We start from the raw sequence: 26,880 nt of genomic DNA, 5'->3' as shown, positions 1-26,880 counted from the left end.
TATGTCATAAAGAGCAGTCGTGACAGCATGTGCTCTACCGGATGGGATGCTGAGACACAGTCTGCAACGAACACAGCGTGTGTTGGTTTTCAAGTCTCCTTGACGTACATAGCCAAAGTAATTGAAAAGCCTGAGCGTGTACTTGCCTGGATTTACAGGTTTAAGGAAAAGTAAGCAAGCAAATCAGCATGCGCTGCGTTTACATGTGAACTGTTTACTCGTGGACTGAGGTGGAATATTATCCATGCATCAAAGTAGTGTTTTAGAGGGTTTCTTTAAACATGGCTGAGTTTGGCGAAAAATCGGAAACGGGAGTAGCGCATATCAAGAGAAACAAACACAAGAGAATCCAACGTTGAAGTTGTAGCCCAGCTGTCCTTTTGATAATTAGCGTTACATTTAGCGATCACCACAAACACAAAATTAATGCACTGCCTTTTGGCTCTGATCTATTCTGACAGTCTTATTTATTTTTTTGTGTTTTAAGCCAGTGAATACCAGGGACATGGTGCCATGATTTCTCTTACAGTGCTATTGTGTGAAATTATAATCACTTGTTATGGAATAATTTTTTATAGTCTTTTTCACACCAATTCTTTTTGTGTATTTGTACAGTGGCTTGGTGATACTGATATGTTGCCATGAGTTGATATTGTAACCAATAAAAAAAGCTTTAACCAAGGGTTTCTGTGTTGAAGCCTATTATGTAAAAAAAAAAAAATTTTTGAGGTTAACAAATTACTTTTCAAACATAGTTGCTTGAATGCTGACCATCTACCATTCAGTAAAAGCTTATTTTTGAGGGCAGTTGTTAAATCCTCTTTCCACTTCTAAGAATACAAGTCTTCAGTTTAATGTTGTTTCCATTAGAGATTCTACAGCAAACGCTACCCGTTCAAAAAAAAAAAACAGAATCAATGACATAGAATATTATTTTAATAGATTCAGATAAATCAGGATGTATTTCAATTCAAATTCATCATGAAAGGAAAAAACGTTTTTACAAAGTGGAGATTATTCAAATGTATTCTCATGACATGTCAAATTAGTTGAAACGGCAGATGAAGTTACGCAATGCTTCTATTTATCAAAACACTATCAGCCGGACATTAGTAATTTTGATCGTTTTTTTCTGAAGTCAAATGGATTTCCTCTGAGTTTATGTAGGTCCTTCACAAAAAACACACACACACACACAATTCTATTTTAATAAAAAAAAATTTTTTTTTTTTTTATTTTTTATTTTTTACAATGGGGTAAACCAGAACAAATTCAGATCTGAATGAAAATCACATGCCTACATTTGTCTACCTACACACACACACAATTACTTCAGGAGTTAATGAAAGGCATATTCACAGTTATAAGAGCAGTAGTGTCAATGTACAGGCTACAGCACCCAACCTTCAATCTCATGCCAACCGAGTTTTTATGTCCTGACCTTCGGAACTGTATTCACACGACTGAATCACACAGTTTGTATTTGTGTTACAGGCAGTTTGGTTTGTTGAACTAAACAGGCAGTTTGTTCTCTGAAAAGTCATTTTCTAAAGTGTGTGGAAGACTGGACACACTTCAACAAATCTCTTGGAGAAACATCTGTTCGGAGGTGGGGGAATCCCGGGAGCAATATTGTCGAGGGTGGACCTATTTTCTCTGAGTGGAGAGGGGATGTCCGGGGGGGGGAGAGTCAATGACATTTGCTAGGACTGAGTCGCTAGGGGAGCCAGTAGAGCCAGAGCGAGAAACCCAGTCCATCATTTATGGGGATTCAGATACTGGTCTGTAAAAGTCTCCAATTGCCTCTCAAACTCTGTGGCTTTGTGCCTGAAAATATATAGAAAAAGATGTTTACACATAGACCAACATCTATTGGCACACTAATGATGTACAACCAATTATAATGAGGTGAAAATGCCTATCCAAATGAACCATGTTGAGGTTTACTGACAAGTGAATACTGTTCACCTCAAGTGAAACAAAATAAACTACACACATTCAGTTCAAAGGGCATATCTCTGACCTTGAACCCTCAATACAACCAATAGTGAAGTAACCTATCGGAGCAGGCTTATAAAGACGCACAAACAGAGTTCCCACTTCTCTTTTTCAGGGGAAACGGAAGTTAGGTTGAAAATATGCCAATGGTGAATAAATGCCAAAATGTGACAATATATTTTTCTAGGAAAGACAAAGACTACCAAAGCACCAAAATGTTAAATCAAATGCATTGGGGATGTAAATGTTTTAAGGGGGGGGGGGCAATAGAGCTATGTAAGGGGAAAAGGTATGGGGTAACACTGGACATTGGAGGTAGCTAGACTGACCGGAGGGTCTTGGAGTGGCTCTGGACGGTCTCCAGAGTCTGGACCTTAGCGGTCAGTCGGCTGATCTCTCCCTCCAGCTCCCTCTGTGTCAGGTCCACCTGCTGACACAACCTCGCAAAGGTCGTGGCCATCTCCCTGGGCAACAAAGGTCAAAGCGCTCTATCACTTATTTATTCACCACTTCACAGAAAAGAGGGGAACGGGAGGGACGTAAAGGTAGCAGAGGTGCATAGATTTGGCTTTCAGCAGATTTTGCACTTAATACATCAGTGGTGAATCGGTTCATAAAGCAAGAGTGTTAAAACTTCTTGTCAATAGGGGGGCGCTGTTTTCACTTTGGAAAAAATCGTGCCCAAATTAAACTGCCTCGTACTCTATTCTAGATCGTACAATATGCTTATTATTATTACTATTGGATAGAAAACACTCAAGTTTCTAAAACGGTTTGAATTATATCTGTGAGTAAAACAGAACTCATTTTGCAGCAAACTTCCAGACAGGAAGTGAAAAATCTGAAAACGAGGCTCTGTTTCAGGGCCTGCCTATTCAATTGCCTAATATTTATCGATATGCATGCACTTCATACGCCTTCCACTAGATGTCAACGGGCAGTGGAAGGTGGAATGGGGTGTCTAGCTTGATCTGAGGTCGAACAAGAGCTCTTGGAATGACGTGTCCAGAATTTCCTTTCTCTACCTAGGCGCGGGAAGCACCTCCATATTGTCTTATGATAAGCGTTCGGTATACACGGCTAATTTCTCCGGCTCTGTTTTTATTTGATACATATTAGAAAAACATCAAAGTAGGTTTTTTTCAACCGAGTTTCATCAGTTTATTCAACGTTTATTGGGACTTTTGGAGTTTTCCGTTCTTTGCGTCGAGGGAACGTCATCAACATTGGCTAGCATTGTGGCACGAATTCGACAGGAGAAAAGGACATTCTAAAACCAAACAACGATTTATCCTCGACCTAGAACTCCTTGTACAAGATTCTGATGGAAGCTCAACAAAAGTAAGAACAATTTATGATGTTATTTCGTATTTCTGTGGAAAATGTTATTCCTATTCTCTGCCGTTTTGGCGGGCGCTGTCTCGCAATAACGCAAGCTGTTTTATGGTAAAGTTATTTTTAAAAATCTAACACGGCGGTTGCATTAAGAACCAGTGTATCTTTCATTTGCCATACAACAAGTATTTTTATGTAAAGTTTATGATGAGTTCTTTGGTCAGATTAGGTGAGTGTCCAAAATAGCTCCGGACATTCTGGTGAATCGATGCTACATATTCACAATGTATAACCACGGTTTGCAGCTCTAAATATGCACATTTTCGAACAAAACACAAGTGTATTATATAACCTGATGTTATAAGACTGTCATCTGATGAAGTTGGTCAAGGTTAGGGATTAATTTTATATATTTTGTGGGTTTTGCGGTGAATAAATACGGTTGTGTTTTTGGCTATTGTGGTAAGCTAATATAATGCTATATTGTGTTTTCGCTGTAAAACACTTTTTTTTTTTTTTTATCGGAAATATTGGCTGGATTCACAAGATGTTTATCTTTCATTTGCTGTACACCATGTATTTTTCACAAATGTTTTATGAGTATTTAGGTATTTCACGTTGCTCTCTGTAATTATTTTGGCTGCTTTGGTGATATTTTTGATGGTAGCTGCAATGTAAAACTATGATTTATACCTCAGATATTCACATTTTCGAACAAAACATACATTTATTGTATAACATGTTATAAGACTGTCATCTGATGAAGTTGTTTCTTGGTTAGTGACTAATTATATCTATATTTGGTCGGTTTTGTTGGTGCTACCTATGCAGTAGAAACATGGTGAAAATATGCGGTTGAGTCTTTGGCTATTGTGTTTTCGCTGTAAAATATTTTTAAAAATCGGAAATGATGGCTGGATTCACAAGATGTTTATCTTTCATTTGCTGTATTGGACTTGTGATTTCATGATATTTATATGCTATTATTTACTTGTGGCGCTATGCTAGGCTATGCTAGTCAGCTTTTACTGATGAGGATGCTCCCGGATCCGGGATGGGTGTTAAGTAAAGGTTAAGAAACAGTTCAAACATTAGTTACTGTACTGGGATTGAGGCCTGAAGATGTGTCCTAATGCAGGCAAACCGGCGACCCATCTAATGTTAACAAAATAAATACAAACGTCATCTCTTATCATTAGGTGAATGATAATGGCAAGTAAAAGTAGGCTAATCAACGTTTTAAAATGAATCGATTTGGTAGACAGTGTCATTATTTTGACCTCCCTAGAGTTCATTGGAAGAGGAAGTGTAAACTTAGAAATGTATCTTGGCACCGTAGAAGAAATGTTGCTGTTGTAAACACATTTTTCAGGAATTCTACAAATTGTTTCATTCAACTGAGAGAATATTTTGCACCTTTGAAGCAAATTCCCAGCAATTCTACACAGTTTAGCTGTAAATAGCTCCAATGACTAATTTCCTCCATATTAAAATGGAGTTTGAGATTTTGGCAGTGAAGCCATTTATCTACTTCCCCAGAGTCGGATGAACAGTCATTGTGCTAACGCTAGTTCTAACTTCCTTCATACTGGACGCAGAGACATAAAAATAGTATTCACGATGGTATTCTGTTGCAGTTACGCAAGTCATGAAAAACTTTTTTTCACATAAAATGTCCAAATACTTCCAAGAGAGAATGCCAAGAGTGTGCAAACATGTCATCAAGGCAAAGGGTGGCTACTTTGAAGAGTCTCAAATATAAAATATATTTTGATTTATTTAACACTTTTTTTGGTGACTACATGATTCCATATGTGTTATTTCATAGTTTTGATGTCTCACTATTATTCTACAATGTAGAAAATAGTTACAAAAAAGAAAAACCCTGGAATGAGTAGGTGTGTCCAAACTTTGGACTGGTACTGTATATGCTTTTTGTTAATAATATAAATTGGCGGACCACCTGCAGTAACTGACCCCAGTTTTAAAACTCCTGTCCTAATGCACACAAAAAGGATCTGATAACATGGAAATTCTGATTGTCAGCCACTTTCGATAACTCAAAACTGGTTTAAAATAGAAAACAAACCTAGATTTTATAGTGAACTTCCCCCTTTAAGCTTTTCCTTATTCCCAGAAATGGCATTTATACAGAATACAGCCTGTACTTACTGCTGGACCTGGTGGCTGCAGTTGGCACTGGTGAAGCTGACGATGAGTTGTAGTTTCTCTGTGGCGTAGTCCACAAACTGGCGCTTGAGCGCATGCTCCTTGGCCTTGGTGGTCCACGTGAGCTTCTCCCACAGGTAGAGCAGGCCGTACATGGAGGCCGACAGGGCTATGAGCCGCCAGCCCACCGTCCGGCACACCTAGCACACACACGGGTAAGAGAGAGGTGGGTTTCATTTTTTTTGTAGTGTAACTCTGTATGGGAAGCAGCACCCATATTAATCAGCTACATCTGTTCTTGTTGGTTACACATCTGTATAGATCCGTACATATACAATTTACCAGGACTCTCGTAGAAAAATATTTTAGTGTGTGCTAAATATATCTAGACTATAAATCAAATAGTCTCGATAAGTCATTTATTTGCCACTTAATTTAAGATGGATTGAGATGTATGGATGCATGTATAGAGCCTGGTCCGTACTGTAAATCCCATTATAATGACAAATGGGTTGCTAGATTAGGTGGGAGTACTATTACGCACCACTCCTCCAACGATGACCACAGTCATGGAGGTGCGGGAGGTGAGGGAGGCCAGGTTAGTGGCCATGGACATCATCAGCTCCTCCTGGGAGAGCGCTGCGTCCTGGTGATGTGCTACCGCCACGCTGGAGGGGCCACTGGAGGGCGTGGTGGACAGGGAGCGTGTCATCTTTAACAGGACAGGAAGGAGGGACACAGTAATGACAAAGTAGACATTTTCGACATTTTAGAAAATGTATTAATAATTTAAAAAAACGTAAATATCATATTTACATAAGTATTCAGACCCTTTACTCAGTACTTTGTTGAAGCACCTTTGGCAGCGATTACAGCCGAGTCTTCTTGGGTATGACACTACAAGTTTGGCACACTTGTATTTGGGGACTTTCTCCCATTCTTCTCTGCAGATCCTCTCAAACTCTGCCTGGTTGGATGTGGAGCGTTGCTGCGCAATTATTTCAAGTCTCTCCAGAGATGTTCGATCAGGTTCAAGTCCGGGCTTTAGCTGGGCCATTCAAGGACATTCAGAGACTTGTCCTGAAGCCACTCCTGCATTGTCTTGGCTGAGGTCGAGCACTCATGTTGGGCGATTAGGCCTTGCTCGCAGTCTGGCGTTCCAATTCATCCCAAAGGTTTTCGATGGGGTTGAGGTCAGGGCTCTGTGCAGGCCAGTCAAGTTCTTCCACACCGATCAACAATCCATTTCTGTACGCACCTTGCTTTGTGCACAGGAGCATTGTCATGCTTAAACAGGAAAGAGCCTTCCCCAAACTTTTGCCACAAAGTTGGAGGCACAGAATCATCTAAAAAGTCATCGGATGCTGTATCATTAAGATTTCCCTTCACTGGAACTAAGGGGCCTGGCCCGAACCATGAAAAACAGCCCAAGACCATTATTCCACCTCCACCAAACTTTACAGTTGGCACTATGCATTGGGGCAAGTAAAGTTCTCCTGGCATCCGCCAAACCCAGATTAGTCCGTCGGACTGCCAGATGGTGAAGCGTGATTCCTTACTCCAGTTTCCTGCACCAGAGTCCAATGGCCGCAAGCTTTACACCACACCAGTCGACGCTTGGCATTGCGCATGGTTATCTTAGGGTTATGCTCGGCCATGGAAACCCATTTCATGAAGCTCCTGACAAACAGTTTTTGTGCTGACATAGCTTCCAGGGGCAGTTTGGAACTCGGTAGTAAGTGTTGCAACCGAGGACAGACTATTTTTATTTGCTACCCACTTCAGCACTTGACTGTCCCGTTCTGTGAGCTTGTGTGGCCTACCACTTCGTGGCTGAGCCATTGTTGCTCCTAGACGTTTCCACTTCACAATAACAGCACTTACAATTGACCGGGGCAGTAATAGCAGGATAGATATTTGACAAACTAACTTGTTGGAAAGGTGGCATCCTATGACGGTGATACGTTGAAAGTCACTGAGCTCTTCAGTAAGGCCATTCTACTGCCAATATTTGTCTGTGGAGATTGTATGGTGTGTGCTCGACTTTATACACCGGTCAGAAACGGGTGTGGCTGAAATAGCCAAATCCACTAATTTCAAGGGGTGCCCACATACACACCTTTTACCAAAGTATCTATCCCCATAATTTCTCACCTTCGTATCTTACTGGAATAACGAGAAGTTGCCCCTAGACCCTGGGACATTTTTACATTTTCCCCCACTAATGGTTAAGGTTAGGACTGTGGGAGGGAAAGCTGATCCTAGATCTGTAAGTTGGGGAAACTTCACCCTGTAGCTGTCTTACCTGCGTTACTTGGAAGTTCCTGTCGACCAGCATGAGGGCCCGCTTTGCATTGGTAGGCCCCAGGAAGCGGTTGACCAGTGCCGTCCAGCCCATTGAGAACTGGAACTCAATGTTCTCCTGGAAGTCTGAGCAGAGCGTGGCGCAGTTCAGGTTGTAGCTCAGGTCAAATTTGCGGCTTGGCACAAGCATTTGTATCTGGCTCTGAACAGCAGGGGGCAGCAGAGGCTGCAGACTCTCTGGTGGTGGGGAGAAACAAGGAAGGAAACACAGACAAGTCAGGTGACTTCACTGAAATCGTCTAGATGACTTCTGATCCAAATACTTCCTGCTTCCCTTGTTCCTTGCAGTCCTCAGAGATCTGACAGAACTGGATCAGTGGAAGCTATGTAGAACCCTCTGAATAGGCCCCCTACCCAATTGTGTTAGATTACATAAAAGAAGGTTGGATTTAAAACAGGGCCTTCCTTTCCATGACAGTCTCTAAACACACAATGATCTGAGGGGAATAAATGGGTGAGAAGTGAGCAATATGGAAAAATCTTGTTGGTTTACTCCCTCAAAAGTAATTTCATAGAGGTCCATTAGATCTTCGTCAATCTGCTTTATGACTGGTTGCCTGGTCACACACACACGGGATCGTGAGCCTATGAGCCTGTGTCATGACCAAACCTGAACCCAGATCTGTTTGTGTTGTCATGTCAACTCTTGACCATAGGAGTTGGCAAGACAGCATTAATAGATGTGGGACCAGGCTAATCATGACCAGGGCTAGCCTAAACACAGCCTGTTTTATGGGGTGGTGTTACGTGCTGCACCAACTACCTACCGATCATGTCTCTCTGGGAGGACTGCACGGAGGCGTTGACGGCATTGGAGCAGCGGAAGGCCAGGTTTTTGCCCATGCCCTCTTCAATATGGCTCAGTAGATCCTGTACACAGGGTGAGGGTGGGCAACCGCAGGACATGGTCAGAGATGGAACAGTCAAGGAATGGTCATGGAACGGTCACAGAAATAGAGTGCATAGAAGAGAGGTCACTACTACTATGTATTAGAGTCCTGACGCTCCTAACCTAAATGCTCAGTGTGTTACATTAGCGACAAAGCTTCAATTTCAAGGAGAAGCTGCCATAGAAAGCAGATCTGTGTCCGACGTGGCAGTCTTTGGTGTAACGAAAATCATACTCACTGATTTGTAGAGCTTGAGGACGTGGGGCGAAGGTTGGAAGTCCGAGTGGAACTCCTCAATTAGCACGTTGAGACGACAGATCTCTTCGCCCATGGCGCTGGACACCTAGAGAAAACGGTTGTATTAGTGCCTGGGGAAAAAAAAAAAAAAATGTGCACCACTTGTGGTAACCCTTGGAATGGATTGAGAGTTACGGCTGTAATAAATCCAGAAATTGTAGTTGGCAGTATGACCCTGGAGGGACTGAGTTGTGCTTCCCTGCACTGTTAAGAGGCTTAGGATGGGCATATTTCGCAAACATATTGTAAAAATTAATGTTATCAGAATAGCATGATTTACCTTGCTCTCCACCTCTTCTGTAATGGCCTTGATCTTCATCTTGATGTCCTCTATGAGCAGGCTGAGCTGGTTCTTCACAAACTCCAGACGATCCATCTGGTATTCACGGTCCTCCAATGAGGCCACTCTATACGGCAGACAGGAAGTGGTAAGGTGAGACACAGGAAGTAGGAAGTCAGTGCTTCGATCAGGAAGTACACGGATTGCGATCCAATGTCCATACTAGCATACTACTATTACAACAGATACCAAAGTATCGTAATATTCATTGGATAAAAATATTGAATTGTAATAAAATGTTAACGTTTACGTACAAACACCACATAGAAGGGTCAAGTAAAAGTGCTACAGGAACATTTGGCAACGATTAAACAGAAGATCATCCCGAAAGAACAGAGTGATGTGAGCGGATGGAACGGGGGACACCCACCTCTTCTCTGCCGCCTCGATGTTGATGGCATCCATGATGGCTTTGACCGTTTCAGTGATCTGCTTGGCCCTTATAGTGTGCTGCTCAAACTTTGTTTTCACTGCTGACTGCGAGATACACTCCTGCGAGGCCATATAGTAGCACACACGTTACTGTGAATGGGGGCTGCGAAACACACACACAGGGTGGTGACGCACACAGTGGTGGTGGGACGAAAGGGGACAAGATAGACAACTGCTGAAGCAATTGAAGAACGTGAAAAAAATGGCGTGTGCCTTCAACAGCTCTGTATCTAGAGACCCACAGCCCCTTGGTTCTAGGTTCACAGTAACGTGTTAATGAAGCAATAGAAAAATCATAGGAACAAAAGTCAACACAAGAAACAACAATTCTAAGAAAAGATGACTATTTAAAAACATAAAACGCCTCAGAAAACACGAAATGCAGGCCACAGAACAGAATCAAACATGAGACAGGGTGAACAGAATGAAAATGTAACTGAAAGAAACGGATGATCCTCGCCTAAGCAAATCTAGACTTCAGCAATGAAGACGCAGATCGATGGCAATGTGCACATTGATTGGCCTACGCAGGGGTTCTGAGGCGCGGGCTTGGCGACTCGTGATTGGTGGAGAGAGACTAGTAGTTCGGAGATGAGCTGGAGGTCGAGACTAGAGGTGTTTCTCGCCGCACAGGATCATAGAGATAGAGTGATTAGAATGGTTCATCACTCACATCTGTAGTGGCATGGGACAGAATCTAGTTAACATTCTATTCAACAGTTTTTCCATTAGGTGTCCGACCCAATAAAGAGGTCAACGGTATGAGGCAGCATAACTACGGAATATTCTCTCTTGCAAATCTTTTCTATACCATTTCTCTACGCACACCCTCATGCACACATCCACGAGCAACAGCAGCTACCATTGTGCTTGAGCAGGTGCCCCTGGAAAATCTCTGTCACTTTAGGAGGAAGATAACAGGGGCTGGGAATTTCCAGGGACCTTACGATACGTCGGTGCCGATATGATATGTATTGCGATTCGATATGCATTTCCACTCGATACTGTGATTTTATTGCAATTGATGGTCCAAACATTGCTCACTATATGTCTGCTGCAGCGAGACGGAAGAGCGTGAGAAAATGAGTTTTGATCAGTCAGTGAAATAAAAGTGCTGAAAACATGTAACTATCATTTTTTCCCCCTCATCACTAGAAGATAAATGTGATAAGTGCCAGTTCTGGCCATCCTCCCAGATCGCTCCAAAACTAAGTCCAGTGTCACACTGGCAAAAGCCAGGCCGGAGAATTCAGAGTGCGAGAGTTTGACTGAGGAGGAGCCATGGTGTTTGGTTGGATTGGACTACACACTGATTTCACTTCCACCTTGATTCCTTGGAAAGTGCTTCATTTTGAAAAAAAAAAAATGTAGTTCCGCCATTTTTTTATTTTTTATTAATTACTTCATACTGTGGGGTTTTCATATACATTTCAGATGAGTTGGAGACGTTGTATTTAATCATTAAACAATCTCCGTGTTCGAGGCTGAGAACGAGAGGCGCTAGACGTTGTCACACACAAACAGACACTAGAACTTGCCTCAAATATCCTCTCGAAACTCTGGAACTCCTTGAGCCTCTCGTGGAAGCCTTCTGCTAAAGCTCCACCTGAGAAAAGCGGCACACTGTCAAACAAAGACCACCACATCACAGCAGCGTTGTCTCTCTATAACGGAGTGTAGCACACTGCCATTTTGGCTACAAACTCCTACAAAAAGTTAAATCATTTAAAAAGGACAGATCACTTTTGATGTATCAGTTAGCATTGAATTCAAAGTAGGGTGACCACATTTAAAATACCTTATATCTTTCGGTCCATTTACTTACTTTCATAGCTCTTCGTTAAAGCACACGTTTTTTGTAAGTAGGTAACTGTCCTCTCCATGTTTAGCTGGAATTTAGCCCGAAAGCATTTGAAAAATGTTATTGGTCTACATTTCGTCTTGCGTTGCGCAGAATATCAGATCTCAACACCGATTGGAGAAGTGTTAAACATCACCAATACCGCCACTTCCTTATATATTGTCATAAACTCAACTTTACTGCAAAAGGGAGATTGGAATGTCATTTCTTATCAAATGAATGGGAAGACTGACTGAAATATGGGACCAATTGACCTTTTCTGTAAATTAGTGGTGCTTTAATTTGTTGATAAAATGCAGGAAACAATTGTTCGATTGCATGATTGCATGACAAATTGTGATCACCCTAATTCAAAGGTATGAGGAAAGAGCTCTGACGAGTGGCACTCTCCCCATGCTTTTGAACACATCACTAACTGATGCAATCCATTTCCACTAGCATTGCTACACTTTCAAAAAATTATACGCCATTAGCAGGGTTGGATGGATTACTTGAAAAATGTAATCTGCTACTAGTAACAGTTACATGAAAAATAAAGTAATCAGTAACATAATCCTTTGGATTTCTGAAAAATAAGTAACATACTTTTGGATTACTTTAACCTCTAACACCCAGGCATACACATGTGAAACAACTAATTATTTAATTTAGTAACATGACTATTTCCAATTTGGGGACTAGTGTGGAAGCATACTACAATTTACATAAGAGCACACACAGCCGCCATACTAACTTTCTCCTACATTTTCAGTTGGTGGCACAAGCCTATGATTTGGTTGCACCAAAATCTTGTTGTGGGGTCAGGCATTTTATTTTTGTAGTTTAATGAATATTAACAATTTCCCCCCCATAAACCGATTCAATGTGCTTCATTCAAAGTGTACTGAAATGGTGTGATTCAAGAAATACTGTATGTCCAAGCAGAAATGCATGATTCAAGATACTTCATTTCCCCCCCATCAGATTACACAATCCATTACTACCCAACCCTGGCCATGAGAATCTACTAACTAAACCAACTGACACAATTTGGATGAAACGGCAACAGGTATGTACGTTGAAAATAAGATAAAACTTGCAAAAAGTGAAACATCCCTTTAACCTAGAAAGGATGTGGATAAAGTAGAACCAGATGGAGAGAAGATGCCAGGCTAAAAGCAGAGCTCACAAGACCACATTCCCCATAACACTCAAGCGAAAGGTCATTTGGTAGCATGTGAGCCAATGGATTGCATAAGTGGCTTGATCCCATGTAGGTGGTGTTAGCCAGAGTTGATAGGGAAGTTTCAGTTTGATTGTTTTCTAACTTGGCTGGGGATGTTTTGTTTAGATGGTACACTGAGGATCTCATTTGGGGAGGCCTATAAGGCATTCTGCACACACAGTGTGGACAGGACACAACCTTTGACCTGAGTGAGCCTGCCACACACCCATCTGTCACTAATACAGCCACTAACACAACCCCAAACCCAGCAATTAATACTTAACAAATAGGACAGTTCTGCTTAATTCTGTGTTTTCATGGGCTCCACTCTAGTTCCCTGCAGCTAATCTGGGCGTATGGTCACTGGAGATGGCCTGAGCTGACAAATGAGTTGAAGACTGCATTACATAGGCAAGATGTGGTGGGTGTAACCGAGATAGAGATAGCCAGGAGGAGTTAGAACAATTCCTCATTGTCTCTAAATCATCTTTGCATCTGGGAAACTAAGCACGGGTAGGGTTAAGACCAGACTCATTATTGCAATAATTAATCGATATTAATTACAGATGCTTGTTTGAAGAAATTACCAAATCTTTCTCAGCACTGAATTTCCACGACACTACCTACTGAACTACTTAAGGGGTGTGAACGCTTAAACGTTTAAATGAAATTGGGATCCTTAACATTAACAAAAATATTAACAATTTCCCCCCCCACAAAATTTGAATCACAGTGTAGTTATCACAAAACATATTTTCTGTGTTATAGCCTAACTAACTGTAAAAGGCCTGGGGAAAGTTGAGTAATTTAAAGGTAGATTCAGTGACATGAAGTAGACGCAGAAAGTAAACGGCATAGTGTGTCAATTTCCGCAACAACTAAGACCTGGCTACCACGCTGAGAACAGCGTGAATCAAACTCGTACACATGAGCAGATACTGTGTGTGACCGTGAAGTGTTGCATCTTGCCTATTTGTTGATGATAGGCCCTGTTTTACTCAAGTTGTGAGACATTGCAAGCCAACAAATTGTGAGATACAGCATTGCGAGATACAGCTTTTGACTGGAAATAGATAGGCCTAGTGCACAGTTCTGCCTGGTGGCCGACCTGCCTATACTGTGCCCCTCCCCTCTCTCTCCATCCCTCACTAGCGCACTGAAAGATGCAAGTGTTTGTGTTTTCGGAAGTATGGCAACTAATCAGTCTCCTCCGTTATAAAAATACATCATCTTAGGAGTCGATTCCGGTAGGAATCAAATCTTGACACTCAGAAATGGGAGTCGACATGTAAGGAAACGAGGAATCAATTATTTTGGAGTCGACTCTCCACCACTACGTCATCGTTGGAAAAAGGCGAGCGACAGCAGCAAAGTCCTGTATGGCAACAATTTGAGAAGTAAAATGAGAAGGAAATGCAAACGTTGTGCGGTGGAGTTGAGGTACAGTAACGGTAGTTACAGGTGCAATGCTTCACCATCGAAAAGAGATGCAGCGTGAGGCCAAAACCGGTGCTGGCAGCAGCACAGCTGCATTGTGAATTCACATGGAATTTAATGATATTTTTTCGTATTGTTTTACCAGAAAACTCCCCAAAAATGGCCGTTTAATCATGAAGAAATAACTATTTGTGACATCCTTACTACCTACCAACAACAATACACACCTGGTTTGACCACTGCGGACACCAAAACACACACCTACCCACCCATCAACACGCCCACAGCCTCCTGGTTTGACCGCCGCTGGGCTTACCGGACTCTGGCATACCCTGAGCTCGCTGCATGCGGGAGTTGAGCACCTCTTTGGCCGACACAAAAAAGATGCGGTTGGGCGCCTGCTCCCGGTCCATTACCTTCAGCTCCTCCACCAGGAAGTTGACACAGCGGTCAGTGTGCTGCTTCCGCACCTGTAGGGGGAAACTTTACTGCATCACTACTACAACAAAGCTCATAGCACTAACAAAAACTCTGATGGGGAGATAAACGTAATTTGCACTTCAGCTCTAGGCTTGAGTGGTAGACTGTATATGCCATATATGGCAGTGGAGGATCCTCAGAGGAGGAAGGGGAGGACCTCGTCCTCAGTGAATTTCATAAAAATAATGAAACATTAAAAAAGTTATCCTTTATAGATAAAACAATATCAAATATACAGTTGAAGTCAGAAGTTTACACACACCTTGGCTAAATACATTTAAACTCAGCTTTTCACAATTCCTGACATTTAATCCTAGTAAAAATTCCCTGTCTTAGGTCAGTTAGGATCACCACTTTATGTTATGAATGTGAAATGTCAGAATAATAGTAGCTAGAATTATTTATTTCAGCTTTTATTTCTTTCACAGTCAGAAGTTTACATACACTCAATTACTATTTGGTAGCATTGCCTATAAATGTTTAACTTGGGTCAAACATTTCGGGTAGCCTTCCACAAGCTTCCCACAATAAGTTGGGTGAATTTTGGCCCATTCCTCCTGACAGAGCTGGTGTAACGGAGTCAGGTTTGTAGGCCTCCTTGCTCGCACATGCTTTGTCAGTTCTGCCCACAAATTTTCTATAGGACTGAGCTCAGGGCATTGTGATGACCACTCCAATACCTTGACTTTGTTGTCCTTAAGCCGTTTTGCCACAACTTTGGAAGTATGCTTGGGGTCATTGTCCATTTGGAAGACCCATTTGCGACCAAGCTTTAACTTCCTGACTGATGTCTTGAGATGTTGCTTCAATATATCCACATAATTCCCCCCCCTCATGATGCCATCTATTTTGTGAAGTGCACCAGTCCCTCCTGCAGCAAAGCATCCCAACAACATGATGCTGCCACCCCCATGCTTCACGGTTTGGATGGTGTTCTTCGGCTTGTAAGCATCCCCCTTTTTCCTCCAAACATAACGATGGTCTTTAGGGCCAAACAGCTCTATCAGACCAGAGGACATTTCTCCAAAAAGTATGATCTTTGTGCCCATGTGCAGTTGCAAACTGTAGTCTGGCTTTTTTATGGCGGTTTTGGAGCAGTGGCTTCTTCCTTGCTGAGCGGCCTTTCAGGTTGTGTCTATATAGGACTCGTTTTACTGTGGATATAGATACTTTTGTACCTGTTTCCTCCAGCATCTTCACAAGGTCCTTTGCTGTTGTTCTGGGATTGATTTGCACTTCTCGCACCAAAGTATATTCATCTCTAGGAGACAGAACGCGTCTCCTTCCTGAGCGGTATGATGGCTGCGTAGTCCCATGGTGTTTATACTTGCGTACTTTTGTTTGTACAGATGAACGTCTTCAGGCGATTGGAAATTGCTCCCAAGGATGAACCAGACTTGTGGAGGTCTACAAATGTTTTCTGAGGTCTTGGCTGATTTCTTTTGATTTTCCCATGATGTCAAGCAAAGAGTCACTGAGTTTGAAGGTAAGCCTTGAAATACATCCACATGTACACCTCCAATTGACTCAAATGATGGCAATAAGCCCATCAGAAGCCTCTAAAGCCATGACATCAGTTTCTGGAATTTTCCAAGCTGTTTAAAGGCACAGTCAACTTAGTGTATGTAAACTTCTGACCCACTGGAATTGTGATACAGTGAATTATAAGTGAAATAATCTGTCTGTAAACAATTGTTGGAAAAATGACTTGTCATGCACAAAATAGATGTCTTAACCGACTTGCCAAAATTATAGTTTGTTATTAACACGAAATTTGTGGAGTGGTTGAAAAATAAGTTTAAATGACTCCAACTTAAGTGTATGTAAACTTCTGACTTCAACTGTATGTATTTTTTTTTTCATAGCATCCCCTTGTCTGTACTGCCGGTAATACCATATGCCCAGGTACGGTACAGGAATAGAATAAAAGGAATGAAAATCTTGATACTGCTCAACCCTATTTCAGCACCAGTGGCTAATTCTTCTCTTCTGAACTTTCAAAAAATGTATTAATGCCCTGTTAATTGTTGGTAAGACACTCACATCTTCCATGTACTCAGGCTCGTTGGCCGAGGCATCCCAGCGGTTGTTGAGGATGAAGATGTTAGGTTTGGAGAGTTTCTCGTTCACCTTGTGGAAGAAATGCTTCTCCTGGAGGACACACAAAAATGCATGGTCAGAAATAGTTAGTGCACCAACAAAGAAACAGCCAATTTAATATCAAAGTGCTGTGTTAACCTTTATTTTTTTTAATATATATATATTATAAGGAGAATTTTATGGATTTCATTTGACAGGACAGTTGGAAGAGAAATCGGTGGATAGATATTGGAGGAGGAGGCACAGACAGGAAGGGCACAGACAGGAAGGGCACAGACAGGAAGGGCACAGACAGGAAGGGCACAGACAGGAAGGGCACAGACAGGAAGGGCACAGACAGGAAGGGCACAGACAGGAAGGGCACAGACAGGAAGGGCACAGACAGGAAGGGCACAGACAGGAAGGGCACAGACAGTTGGCCGAGGTGAGGCTCGAAACCCGGTTGCCAAGGACGCATGAGTCGTCCGGAGTCTAAAACTTTACCGACTACACCAGACTGCGGCACGTGTTTAACCTTTAGCCACAATTCAGAGATAAGGTGTCCCAATGTACTGTGTACATACAGTCTGTGTGTGTAGTTGACCCACATACATAAACACTCCAATACAATAGGGAACGTGCAGTATACACACACACACCACTCACTCAGTCAGTCAGTCAGTCTATACGGGAAGGAGATGTGTCAAGGGCTTTTGTCAAGTGTCACAAAGATAGGTCATTGGCTAATTCGATAGAGAAGGGCTCCATTCATTGAAAGACTTATTGTCCGTTGTTTATCAAACAGTTGAGTTTCATTCAAAAACTAAACTTAGCTAGAACAAGTTGAATAAGACATTGTGTTTGTCCAAGAGCAAAGTATTATCAGTCAAATAATGCTTATCTAATCTACTATATAGAGTACTTCAAATATATGGGGTTCTATGATTTAATTAAACAGAGGCGGGGTATCCTAGGGTGCTTAGTCAAATAGTGATTTGGCACAGATAACGAGCGAGCTCAGTGATTGACTATGTGCCCTGACATTCTCTGAATGCCTCAGCAGACAAACAGAGCTGGTCCTGAGTGCTGGACCAAAATGGAGCCGGCCCTATCCTAGACTATAACAAGCGTTGGAAAGAAAACAACCTCTCCTTCCTCACAAGAAAACACTTCCTTTAGTGTGTCAATTCACATTCCAATTCTCACACTCAGTTCAGATGAAATGCCCTTAGATTAAAGAGGCATCATTCCAATATGACAATTGGGTACAAGCTGCTTAATATGCACAGATTTTCTTGTAAAGATTGTTGAAATATGTTGACAATTCCTTCTAGTTGTTTCGAAGAACAATTTTGCTAATTTGTTGCGTCATAGAACACAGAGTGCATTAGGAAAGTATTAAGACCGCTCGATTGATTCCACATTTTGTTACGTTACAGCCTTATTCTAAAATGTATTAAATCACATGTTTTACTCATCAATCTACACACAATACCCCATAATGGCAAAGCAAAAACAGGTGTTTAGAAATTCTTGCAAATGTATTAAAAATAAAAATAATTACCTTATTTACACAATTATTCAGACCTTTTGCTATGAGACTCGAAATTAAGCTGTTTCCATTGATCATCTTTGAGATGTTTCTACAACTTGAATAGAGTGCATTTGTGGTAAATTCAATTGATTGGACATGATTTGGAAAGGCACGCTCCTATCTATATAAGGTTCCACAGTTGACAGTGCATGTCAGAGCAAAAACCAAGCCATGAGGTCAAAGGAATTGTCTGAAGAGCTTCGAGACAGGATTATGTCGAGGCACAGATCTGGGGATAATCATTAAAAAAAATCTGCAGCATTGAATGTCCCCAAGAACACAGTGGCCTCCATCATTCTAAAATGGAAGAAGTTTGGAACCACCAAGACTCTCCCAAGAGCTGGCCGCCCGGCCAAACTGAGCAATCGGGGGAGAAGGGCCTTGGTCAGGGAGGTGACCAAGAACCGATAATCACTCTGACAGAGCTCCTCTGTGGAGATGGAAGAACCTTCCAGAAGGACAACCATCTCTGCAGCACTTCACCAATCAGGCCTTTATGGTAGAGTGGCCAAACAGAAGCCACTCCTCAGTAAAAAGGCACATGACAGCCCACTTGGAGTTTGACAAAAGGCACCTTAAGGACTCAGACCATGAGAAACAAGGAATCTCTGGTCTGATGAAACTAAGATTGAACACTTTGGCCTGAATGACAAGCGTCATGTCTGGAGGAAACCTGGCACCATCTCTACGGTGAACAAATGTGTAAAGTACTTCAGTAAAAATACTTTAAAGTACCACTTAAGTCGTTTGTTGGGGTATCTGTACTTTACTATTTATATTTTTGACATTTTACTTTTACTCCGCTACATTTCTAAAATAAATAATATACTTTTTATTCCATACACATCCCTTACACCCAGAAGTACTCATTACTCAGTACTCATTTTGAATGCTTAGCAGGACAGGAAAATGTTCAAATTCACATGTTTATCAAGAGAACATTCCTGGTCATCCCTACTGCCTCTGATCTGGTGGACTCACTAAACCCAAACACTTTGTTTGTAAATTATGTCTGAGTGTTGGAGTGTGCCCATGGATATCAGTAAATTACAAAAACAAGAAAATTCTGCCGTATGGTTTGCTTAATATAAGAAATGTGAAATTATTTATATACTTTTACTTTGATACTTAAGTATATTTTAGCAATTACATTTACTTTTGATACTTAAGTATATTTAAAACCATATACTTTTCGACTTTTTCTCAAGTAGTATTTTACTTGAGTCATTTTCTACTTAAGTATCTTTACTTTTACTCAAATATGACAATTGGGTACTTTTTCCACCACTGATGGTGAAGCATGGTGGTGGCAGCATCATGCTGTGGGGATGTTTTTCAGCGGCAGGGACTGGGAGACTAGTCAGGATCGAGAGAAAGATGAACGGAGCAAAGTACAGAGAGATCCTTAATGAAAACCTGCTCCAGAGCGGTCAGGACCTCAGACTGGTGTGAAGGTTCACCTTCCAACAGGACAACGACCCTAAGCACACAGCCAAGCATAATCACTTTACCTCTACCTACATGTACATATTACCTCAATTACCTCGACTAACCTGTGCCCCCGCACATCGACACTGTACCGGTACCCCCTTTATATAGTCTCGCTATTGATATTTTATTGTTGCTCTTTAATTATTTGTTATTTTCTATTATCTTATTTTTTTCATTTATTGTTCACTTCAGTTTATTTAGTAAATACTTTAACACTCTTAAAACTACATTGTTGGTTAAGGGCTTGTAAGTAAGCATTTCACTGTAAGTTCTACACCTGTTGTATTCGGCGCATGTGACAAATAAAATTTGTGATTGGTCAGCTCTGTCAAGATCCCACCTGGAGGGTCAGCTTGTGAGCACTCGTACCGTGTTCATGAGGGTTGATTCTGAGTTCGCCACCAGCACGAAGACATCGGCGTCCAGGCAGAAATTGTCGATCCAACTGTCCAGCTGCGTAGTGACATCTGTCCCGGGGCTAAAGAAGATGGAGGATAGGGTTAGAAGGTCAAGGTCATAACTTCTCCTAGTAATACAGTTTAGTCAACCTCTGCTTATTGATGGCCAATCCTTCCCATGGGACACTGATGGTTGACGGCTAGTGTAGTAAGGCTATTTAGCAATAGTTCAGATCATACCGTATGGCATAGCTACAATTGCAATCCTCATATACAGGGACACAGGAAAGCAAAACAGATTCACGCCTACCCCTACCACTCCAGTATCCCTGCACATTATAAATATGATATTGGCACTAACCCTGTATACACTGAATATACCAAAAATTAGGAACACCTTAATATTGAGTTGCACAGCCCCATTTTTGCCCTCAAAACAGCCTCAATTCATCGAGGTATGGACACTACAAGGTGTCGAAAGCATTCCACAGGGATACTGGCCCATGTTGACTCCAATGCGTCCCACAGTTGTGTCAAGTAGGCTGGATGTCATTTTGGTGGTGGACCATCAGGAAACTGTTGAGCGTGAAGAACCCAGCAGCGTTGCAGTTGACACAAACCTACTACCATACCCTGTTCAAAGACACTTCAATATTTTGTCTTGCCCACTCACCCTCTAAAAGGCACACTTAGACAATCCGTCACAATTGTCTCAAGGCTTAAAAATCCTCCTTTAACCTATCTACACTGATTGAAGTGGCTTTAACAAGTGGCACCAATACAAATTACATTTAGCTGTGTTTTTGTAGCAAAGGTGATGGTAGTTTGCAAAACAAATAACTACTGGATCGATGCAAATAATCATGATATCATTTTGCCAGGTAAGCACAGCCTGCATTTTTAAATACATCTAGTTTATACCCTACTAGGTTCAATACATTTTAGAATATTGTTGAATTCCATTTTAATATCTGGTCTCTGTGATTCCGTCCGTGTTCTCCACACCGCGGATTTTATAGGGCCCTAGGCTTAGGACCAGCGGTGTAAATGGAGGTCAAGTGGCGTCATTGGCAGCATTCCGTTGCCGTACCTGTCTACGAGAACCAGATCGTCTCTGAGCAGGGCACACTTGGTCTTGGGCCAAAATACTCGGACCAGGCAGCCTGCGTCCAGACTCTCGTCCATGTGCAGAGCGTGACCCAGCTGGTTCACAGTCTAGAACGAGAGAAGTCGTCACAGTATCATTTACTGGATTTCAATCAATCTCTAACTTTGCTTGCCTGACAATATGTATGTAATGTATAATGGCAGAATCACATATAGATTTTTGTATTCCTCAAACAACCAGAGTAGAGGTGCTATTACATTTTTTTTTAAACATACTGCACGTGAAGGTGAGGCATCTCTTTCCTTTAAAAAAAATACTGTTTGATAACGCTAATGATCTGGTCCCCCGGATGCAGATGTGAAAACAATTCATGTGTTTGAGTGTTTACAATCAACTGGAGGAAAAGTATCTGCTGATTTTTTTCTTACAATGATTCTAATGGTCTCTACAGCATTTTCCAATAAACAGTGGGTTATATCATGGATAATAGGTTGAGGCTGAGGGTAGCTCTAGCTTAGATCTCTGTATTATGGATATCTTCCATACAGGGGTTCAAGCATGATGTCCATTCTTTAATGCCTTCCTTCTACCTATATTTGTCCTGTGTAAATGCAGGCTTTTGTTAGGGTGTTGAAATCCATCGTTTTTTTACATTTTCCCAATGGAGTAGAAAGTTACGACTTCCAAGTGTGCACTACCACTCGAAACTTTTATAAATATCCATTATTTAATGTTTATTTAATGTTTACCTGTGCTTGTCCTGATTGCAATAGCCTTATCTAGACTAAAGTTGTTTAATGATTAATTGCTTAGTCAGAAATCAAAACGTGACTGAGGGTACACTGAGTGGTAAAACGAGTTAATCATCTTCAAGTAACTCAATCAGGTAGCCCAATTCCAACCTCACTGAGGATGTATTGCCTAGAATAGGAGTGGTAATAAGGGCTAGCCTAATCTTCCATGCATCTAGGCCTAAGCCAGTATATCCACATCTCCAGTGAACTTACCTTGATGCTCTTCTCCTCCTCTGAGCCCTCGGTCTTGAGGTAGGCGTGGTCCGCGTCCGTGCCCTCCACACTCAGGAAGCAGTTGGTGGTGTGACCCATGCCACTGGGCAGCACCCGGTCCCGCAGCATGGCATTGACCACTGTACTCTTCCCATTACTCGTCCTAGGCACAGAAGATCATGTAAGAGGAAGTCTAAGTACCTTTCTTTTACCTCATACATACAATCTCAAAAAATGTCTAATCAAATGATTGGTTACTTTTATTATTATTATTTTATTAGGTATTTTTCTTAAAACTGCTTTGTTGGTTAAGGGCTTGTAAGTAAGCATTTCACTGTAAGGTGAAGATTACCACACCTGTTGTATTCGGCGCATGTGACAAATAAGATTTGATTTGAATTCATTATTACAGAAATGTTGGCCCGATGTGATTTACTGGATTATGAATAGGCAATTATGTCATGATGAATCTTGTCAAATATCTAGTTTGTATGTATACAGAGTGGTAGATTACCACAAAGGTTGAGACTTTTCAAAAATAGGTTTGGTTTTGTAAGATAAAAGCCTGAGGGAGCGGAGCAGTTTCAATGCAGGTGTGCTAGGCTTGGGCGATATACCATTTATACCGTATATCGGGGCATTTCGAAATACAGACGGTATGACTTCAATACCGTAAAAAATAAAATACCGTATACCCCGGTATGAAAATCTGGATACCACCCATCCCTAAAGTCAGTGCCGGTCCTTGCCATTCTGCCTCCATTGTTAACATGACAGCTCATTTTTGTTGTTGTTGATTGAGCGCCATTTAGGTTAGACTATTTGATCGGAGAAACCTGCATGATGTAAAAAGTGTCCGTGTCATTACATTGTCACACATTTTATCTCCAGCCTGTATGCTACAGAAAAGGCCACATACTCTTTCCTATATCTGCTACATGATTTATGTTAGATCATTTTTGACTGAACGTTGGTGGAGTGCTGCAGAGATGCGTCTCTCCAACAGCACCCTGGAGAGGCACGCTGGGAATGGACAAGCAAAATATTTTGTGCCCCTGCCTTTGACAAAGTGGGCACTGCTTATCAGAGCGCTCACCTAAAAAGCGCTTTGCCACTAGCTGAAAAATTGTTGTGGTTGTTGTGCAGAATTGTGAGGTTTTATGTGTTGTTGGAGGTACGTCTTAGTCAGTTTAGCTCAGAAAATGCCGCCCTCGTCAATCTGCCTCCAAATCCTGCCTAATGAGCGGGCCGGCCGTGCCCAAAGTGTGCTTCAATAAACCAGCAATAAAAAGGAAACTGGGTCGCACGCCACATTTTCTTCATTATCCTCAATTAGCAATGCTGAAAGCGTGGGAAATAAGCATCTACTACAGTACAATACAGTGCTCTGTATCTTAACTGATTAATAAAAGCAGAACTCTATGTCATGATGCATTGATCTCTGCTTAACTGCGGCTGTCTGTTATCTACCCATATTTATTTTCTAGTCTCTAAGCTGTGTACTACGGATTTGACAAATGGATCATTTTGCTTCAAATTTAAAATGGCCAGAAAAAAAATCTGCGTCAATTTACAATGCGAAATAATGGTCTGATTACGTATGTATGACCGCTAAGGCAGGGCAATTAAGTTATATCTACCACAACCCTTTACAGACATAGAACGTAGCTACAGGAACATGTTGATTGCGACAATTGATAACTTTTCAGACAATTTTAAAAAGTGCTGCATCAGGCCTGTACATTTTCAGACAGTAGAATTCTGCTCCAGCGTAAAGTCATTTTTTTCATGACAACAATAAACATTGCTGACTGATGTGCTGCTGTGTTGTTTTTTTATGGTATTGTAGCTAGATGTGTTTTATTTCTACTAAATGTTTTGGTAAATCACAGTATTTAACAAAGTTTAAAAGTACTTTTTTGGGAGGTAGTGGTCTGCGCGCAGCAGCTTACAATTATTTCATTGACAGTTCTGGTTGCCTATTGATGGACTTTAGTCCTGCTTCAGAAGCGACATTCCTTTACAGATAAGTAAAATGTCTGTTAATATCACCAGAGGTTTCGTGTCCGCATTTAACAAACTGTAGTGTGGCCTACCTTAACAGACAGACAAACACACTGTTTCCGAGGCACTTTCAAGCGGCCACATTAGATTATGTCTGAAAAGCGTAATTGATACAGTCTACCAGTAGCCTACTGTCATTTTATGAGGCAAAAACGAAGTAGGCTATCCTGTGCTCACAAGACTGGCCCGAAGACATCGGTGCCATAAATAGGCTAGGATATTCTACACACAACAGACCAAAGACTGAACACACACTTGCATCATTAGCAGACAGGCCAGCAAGAGGGAGAGAGGCAGAAGAAGGCAGAAACGTACTCATATATTTTGGTAATCTGCATCTCACAATGGCTTGTCTTGCACGCCTTGCAAATTCACCAAGTAGCCTTAAGTTGGCCTCTTCCTCTCTGGTTTTATTTGAATTACACAACTTCCCCAAGCCTTTATATCCTATCGGCTATAACACGGAAAATAATATATTTTGTGATAACTGAATTGTGATTTTAATTAAGTGGGGAATAAAACAAACAAACCAAAATTTGGTTACAGTTTTTTACTTAAAGTTAAGGATCCCAACTTTGTTTAAAATGTTCACACCCCTGCTGTGTACACTAAACTCAAACTAAGCACATGCAAAACGTTGGAGAAATCAAAATGCATCCGACTACACTTATTTACCTGCCAAAGAAGGCCACCTTCATGTGTCTGCGTGCCAGCACATCTTTGATAGTTTGCAGTTTGCCAGCATATGCCTGAATCTGCTCCTGTTGGTCACGACTTGCAATGTTCTCCAAGGCTTCATTCTGACACGTTTCTGACAATCACACAAGGAAAAGTGAGAAGAGAACAGTGTTCTCAAGACATAAGAAAAAGCACTTTCATATGTATTAATTAGCCTACTTTGGAATTCAAATGTTGCCAACATACCTGATTTACTATACACACTTACTTTCTACAAACGCTGAGCATTCCTTCACATACTCCAGCAGTTGCTCAAACACATCACTGATCTTCTTTTTGGCCACTACAAAGCGTTTGAGTGGAGAGAAGTTCCCCTGAGCTGAATCCATGCTTCAGCTTTCTGATCTTGGAGAAAGCATGCAAATTACAAAGGTGGAATGTTTGTCATACTTTGTGCACTATCAAATGGCACCTCATATGGAGTTATACAATACAGACATGTCTGTTACTTGACATATTCAATAGCCCTAGTGTCCCGAGTATGTGCCTTAACCAGGACAAATGCTAGAAAGAGCATATTATCATTACTTTCCCCAGGAACACACAGCTTGCTAAGTTAAATGTAGACTACAACACAACTTCAAAATAGCTATAATAATTAAAATGTCAACATTCATGAGTCGTATACATGTGACTATTCATTACATGTACGTGGAGAAAACGTGGTTGCTTCCCAAAAAAACGTGCAACTATTGTTGTGTTATGAAAGCTATAGACTGAAGTATGAAACAGTTGGCTAGCTACTGTACTTGTCTGGCTAGCAATTTTTTTTTTAAACACTGTGGTTGGCTACAAAACATCTCATCAGTAGACAACACTACCAGTTAGTAAAAGCACGAGTAAGTTAATCGTACACCGGCAAGACAGATATTGTATGACACATGTCAACAAACATCTGTAGCTGAAACTGGCTAGCTAACGTTAGTTAGCTACTGTATACTAGCTAGTTGCACCGTTAGCTAACTAGCTAGCAAGTAATTAGCGGAAGCAAACTACCCAAGAGTGACATTTCTTTACATAAACTGTTATTTGTTATATCACATTACTAGCTAACTAGCAACTTCGTGTATTATTAAAATTAATCTGTTTTGTAACGCGTGTCATGGCATGGTCTCGTGTCAGGTGTCTACTGTAACGTAGCTAGCTATTTCATGTATAATTATGTTAGTCCATTGAATTTCCCTTACCACAACTTCAGGTGAGATGACCAAAGTTACCTTTTCATACCACAGACAGGGGTAAATCCTCTTGCCGACAATAAATAGTCAATATTTGGTAAAGTTACTAAGGTCGCTAGCTAACCGTTCATCTGTAATTTCTGTATCAGACAGCAGCAGCTCTTAGCAGCCAGGGCAAAGGGGCGGGGCTACAGATCAACGCGTTCATGTGTGACAATGAGTAATCCAATCAATGGCAACAAAAAAAATTGACAACCCCTTAGTGTACCCTCTTCCAGGGTTGCCAGGTCGGAAAAACATTTCTAGCCCAATGACCGAAAAACCTGTCCAAGAGGACTGACAACGAGCCCAATTTTTTTTCACAGAAGGTGGGGAGTTCCCATAGTTATACAATAAAACATTTTTATTGAGCAATT

The 26,880-nt window shown here is 41.4% G+C and overlaps 1 protein-coding gene across 2 annotated transcripts; it reads right to left on the bottom strand.

The window, feature by feature from the left end:
- Window positions 1-914: 914 nt before the first annotated feature.
- Window positions 915-26,673, bottom strand: LOC129811073 (mitofusin-1-like). Of its 2 annotated transcripts, none has more exons than XM_055862223.1 (18): window positions 26,474-26,673; window positions 25,495-25,631; window positions 25,224-25,359; window positions 22,485-22,647; window positions 21,460-21,584; window positions 20,341-20,449; window positions 16,851-16,958; window positions 14,644-14,797; window positions 11,364-11,431; window positions 9,764-9,885; window positions 9,334-9,460; window positions 8,995-9,099; window positions 8,634-8,736; window positions 7,808-8,043; window positions 6,047-6,214; window positions 5,506-5,702; window positions 2,328-2,462; window positions 915-1,827 (listed from the first exon to the last, which is right to left on the bottom strand). In XM_055862223.1, exons 2-18 carry the CDS (start codon window positions 25,613-25,615, stop codon window positions 1,758-1,760), a joined length of 2,247 nt encoding a protein of 748 aa, XP_055718198.1. In that variant the 5' UTR covers window positions 25,616-25,631; window positions 26,474-26,673; the 3' UTR covers window positions 915-1,757. The 2 variants fall into 2 exon arrangements, with proteins under 2 accessions (XP_055718198.1, XP_055718199.1); XM_055862224.1 differs by having other exon boundaries at window positions 25,495-25,626.
- Window positions 26,674-26,880: the final 207 nt, after the last annotated feature.

Source organism: Salvelinus fontinalis, chromosome 14 (assembly GCF_029448725.1).
Source record: "Salvelinus fontinalis isolate EN_2023a chromosome 14, ASM2944872v1, whole genome shotgun sequence".
Classification (NCBI taxonomy): domain Eukaryota; kingdom Metazoa; phylum Chordata; class Actinopteri; order Salmoniformes; family Salmonidae; genus Salvelinus; species Salvelinus fontinalis.
This window is presented reverse-complemented; position numbering and strand designations above follow the sequence as displayed.

Excerpts from the sequence above, each read along its gene's own strand:
- LOC129811073 (XM_055862223.1), bottom strand. The coding sequence starts at position 25,615 with ATGGATTCAGCTCAGGGGAACTTCTCTCCACTCAAACGCTTTGTAGTG. Across the intron at positions 16,959-20,340 it reads AATCAACCCTCATGAACACG|GAGAAGCATTTCTTCCACAA; the intron begins GTACGAGTGCTC and ends TGTGTCCTCCAG. Across the intron at positions 8,044-8,633 it reads CTCCCAGAGAGACATGATCG|AGAGTCTGCAGCCTCTGCTG; the intron begins GTAGGTAGTTGG and ends CCCCACCACCAG.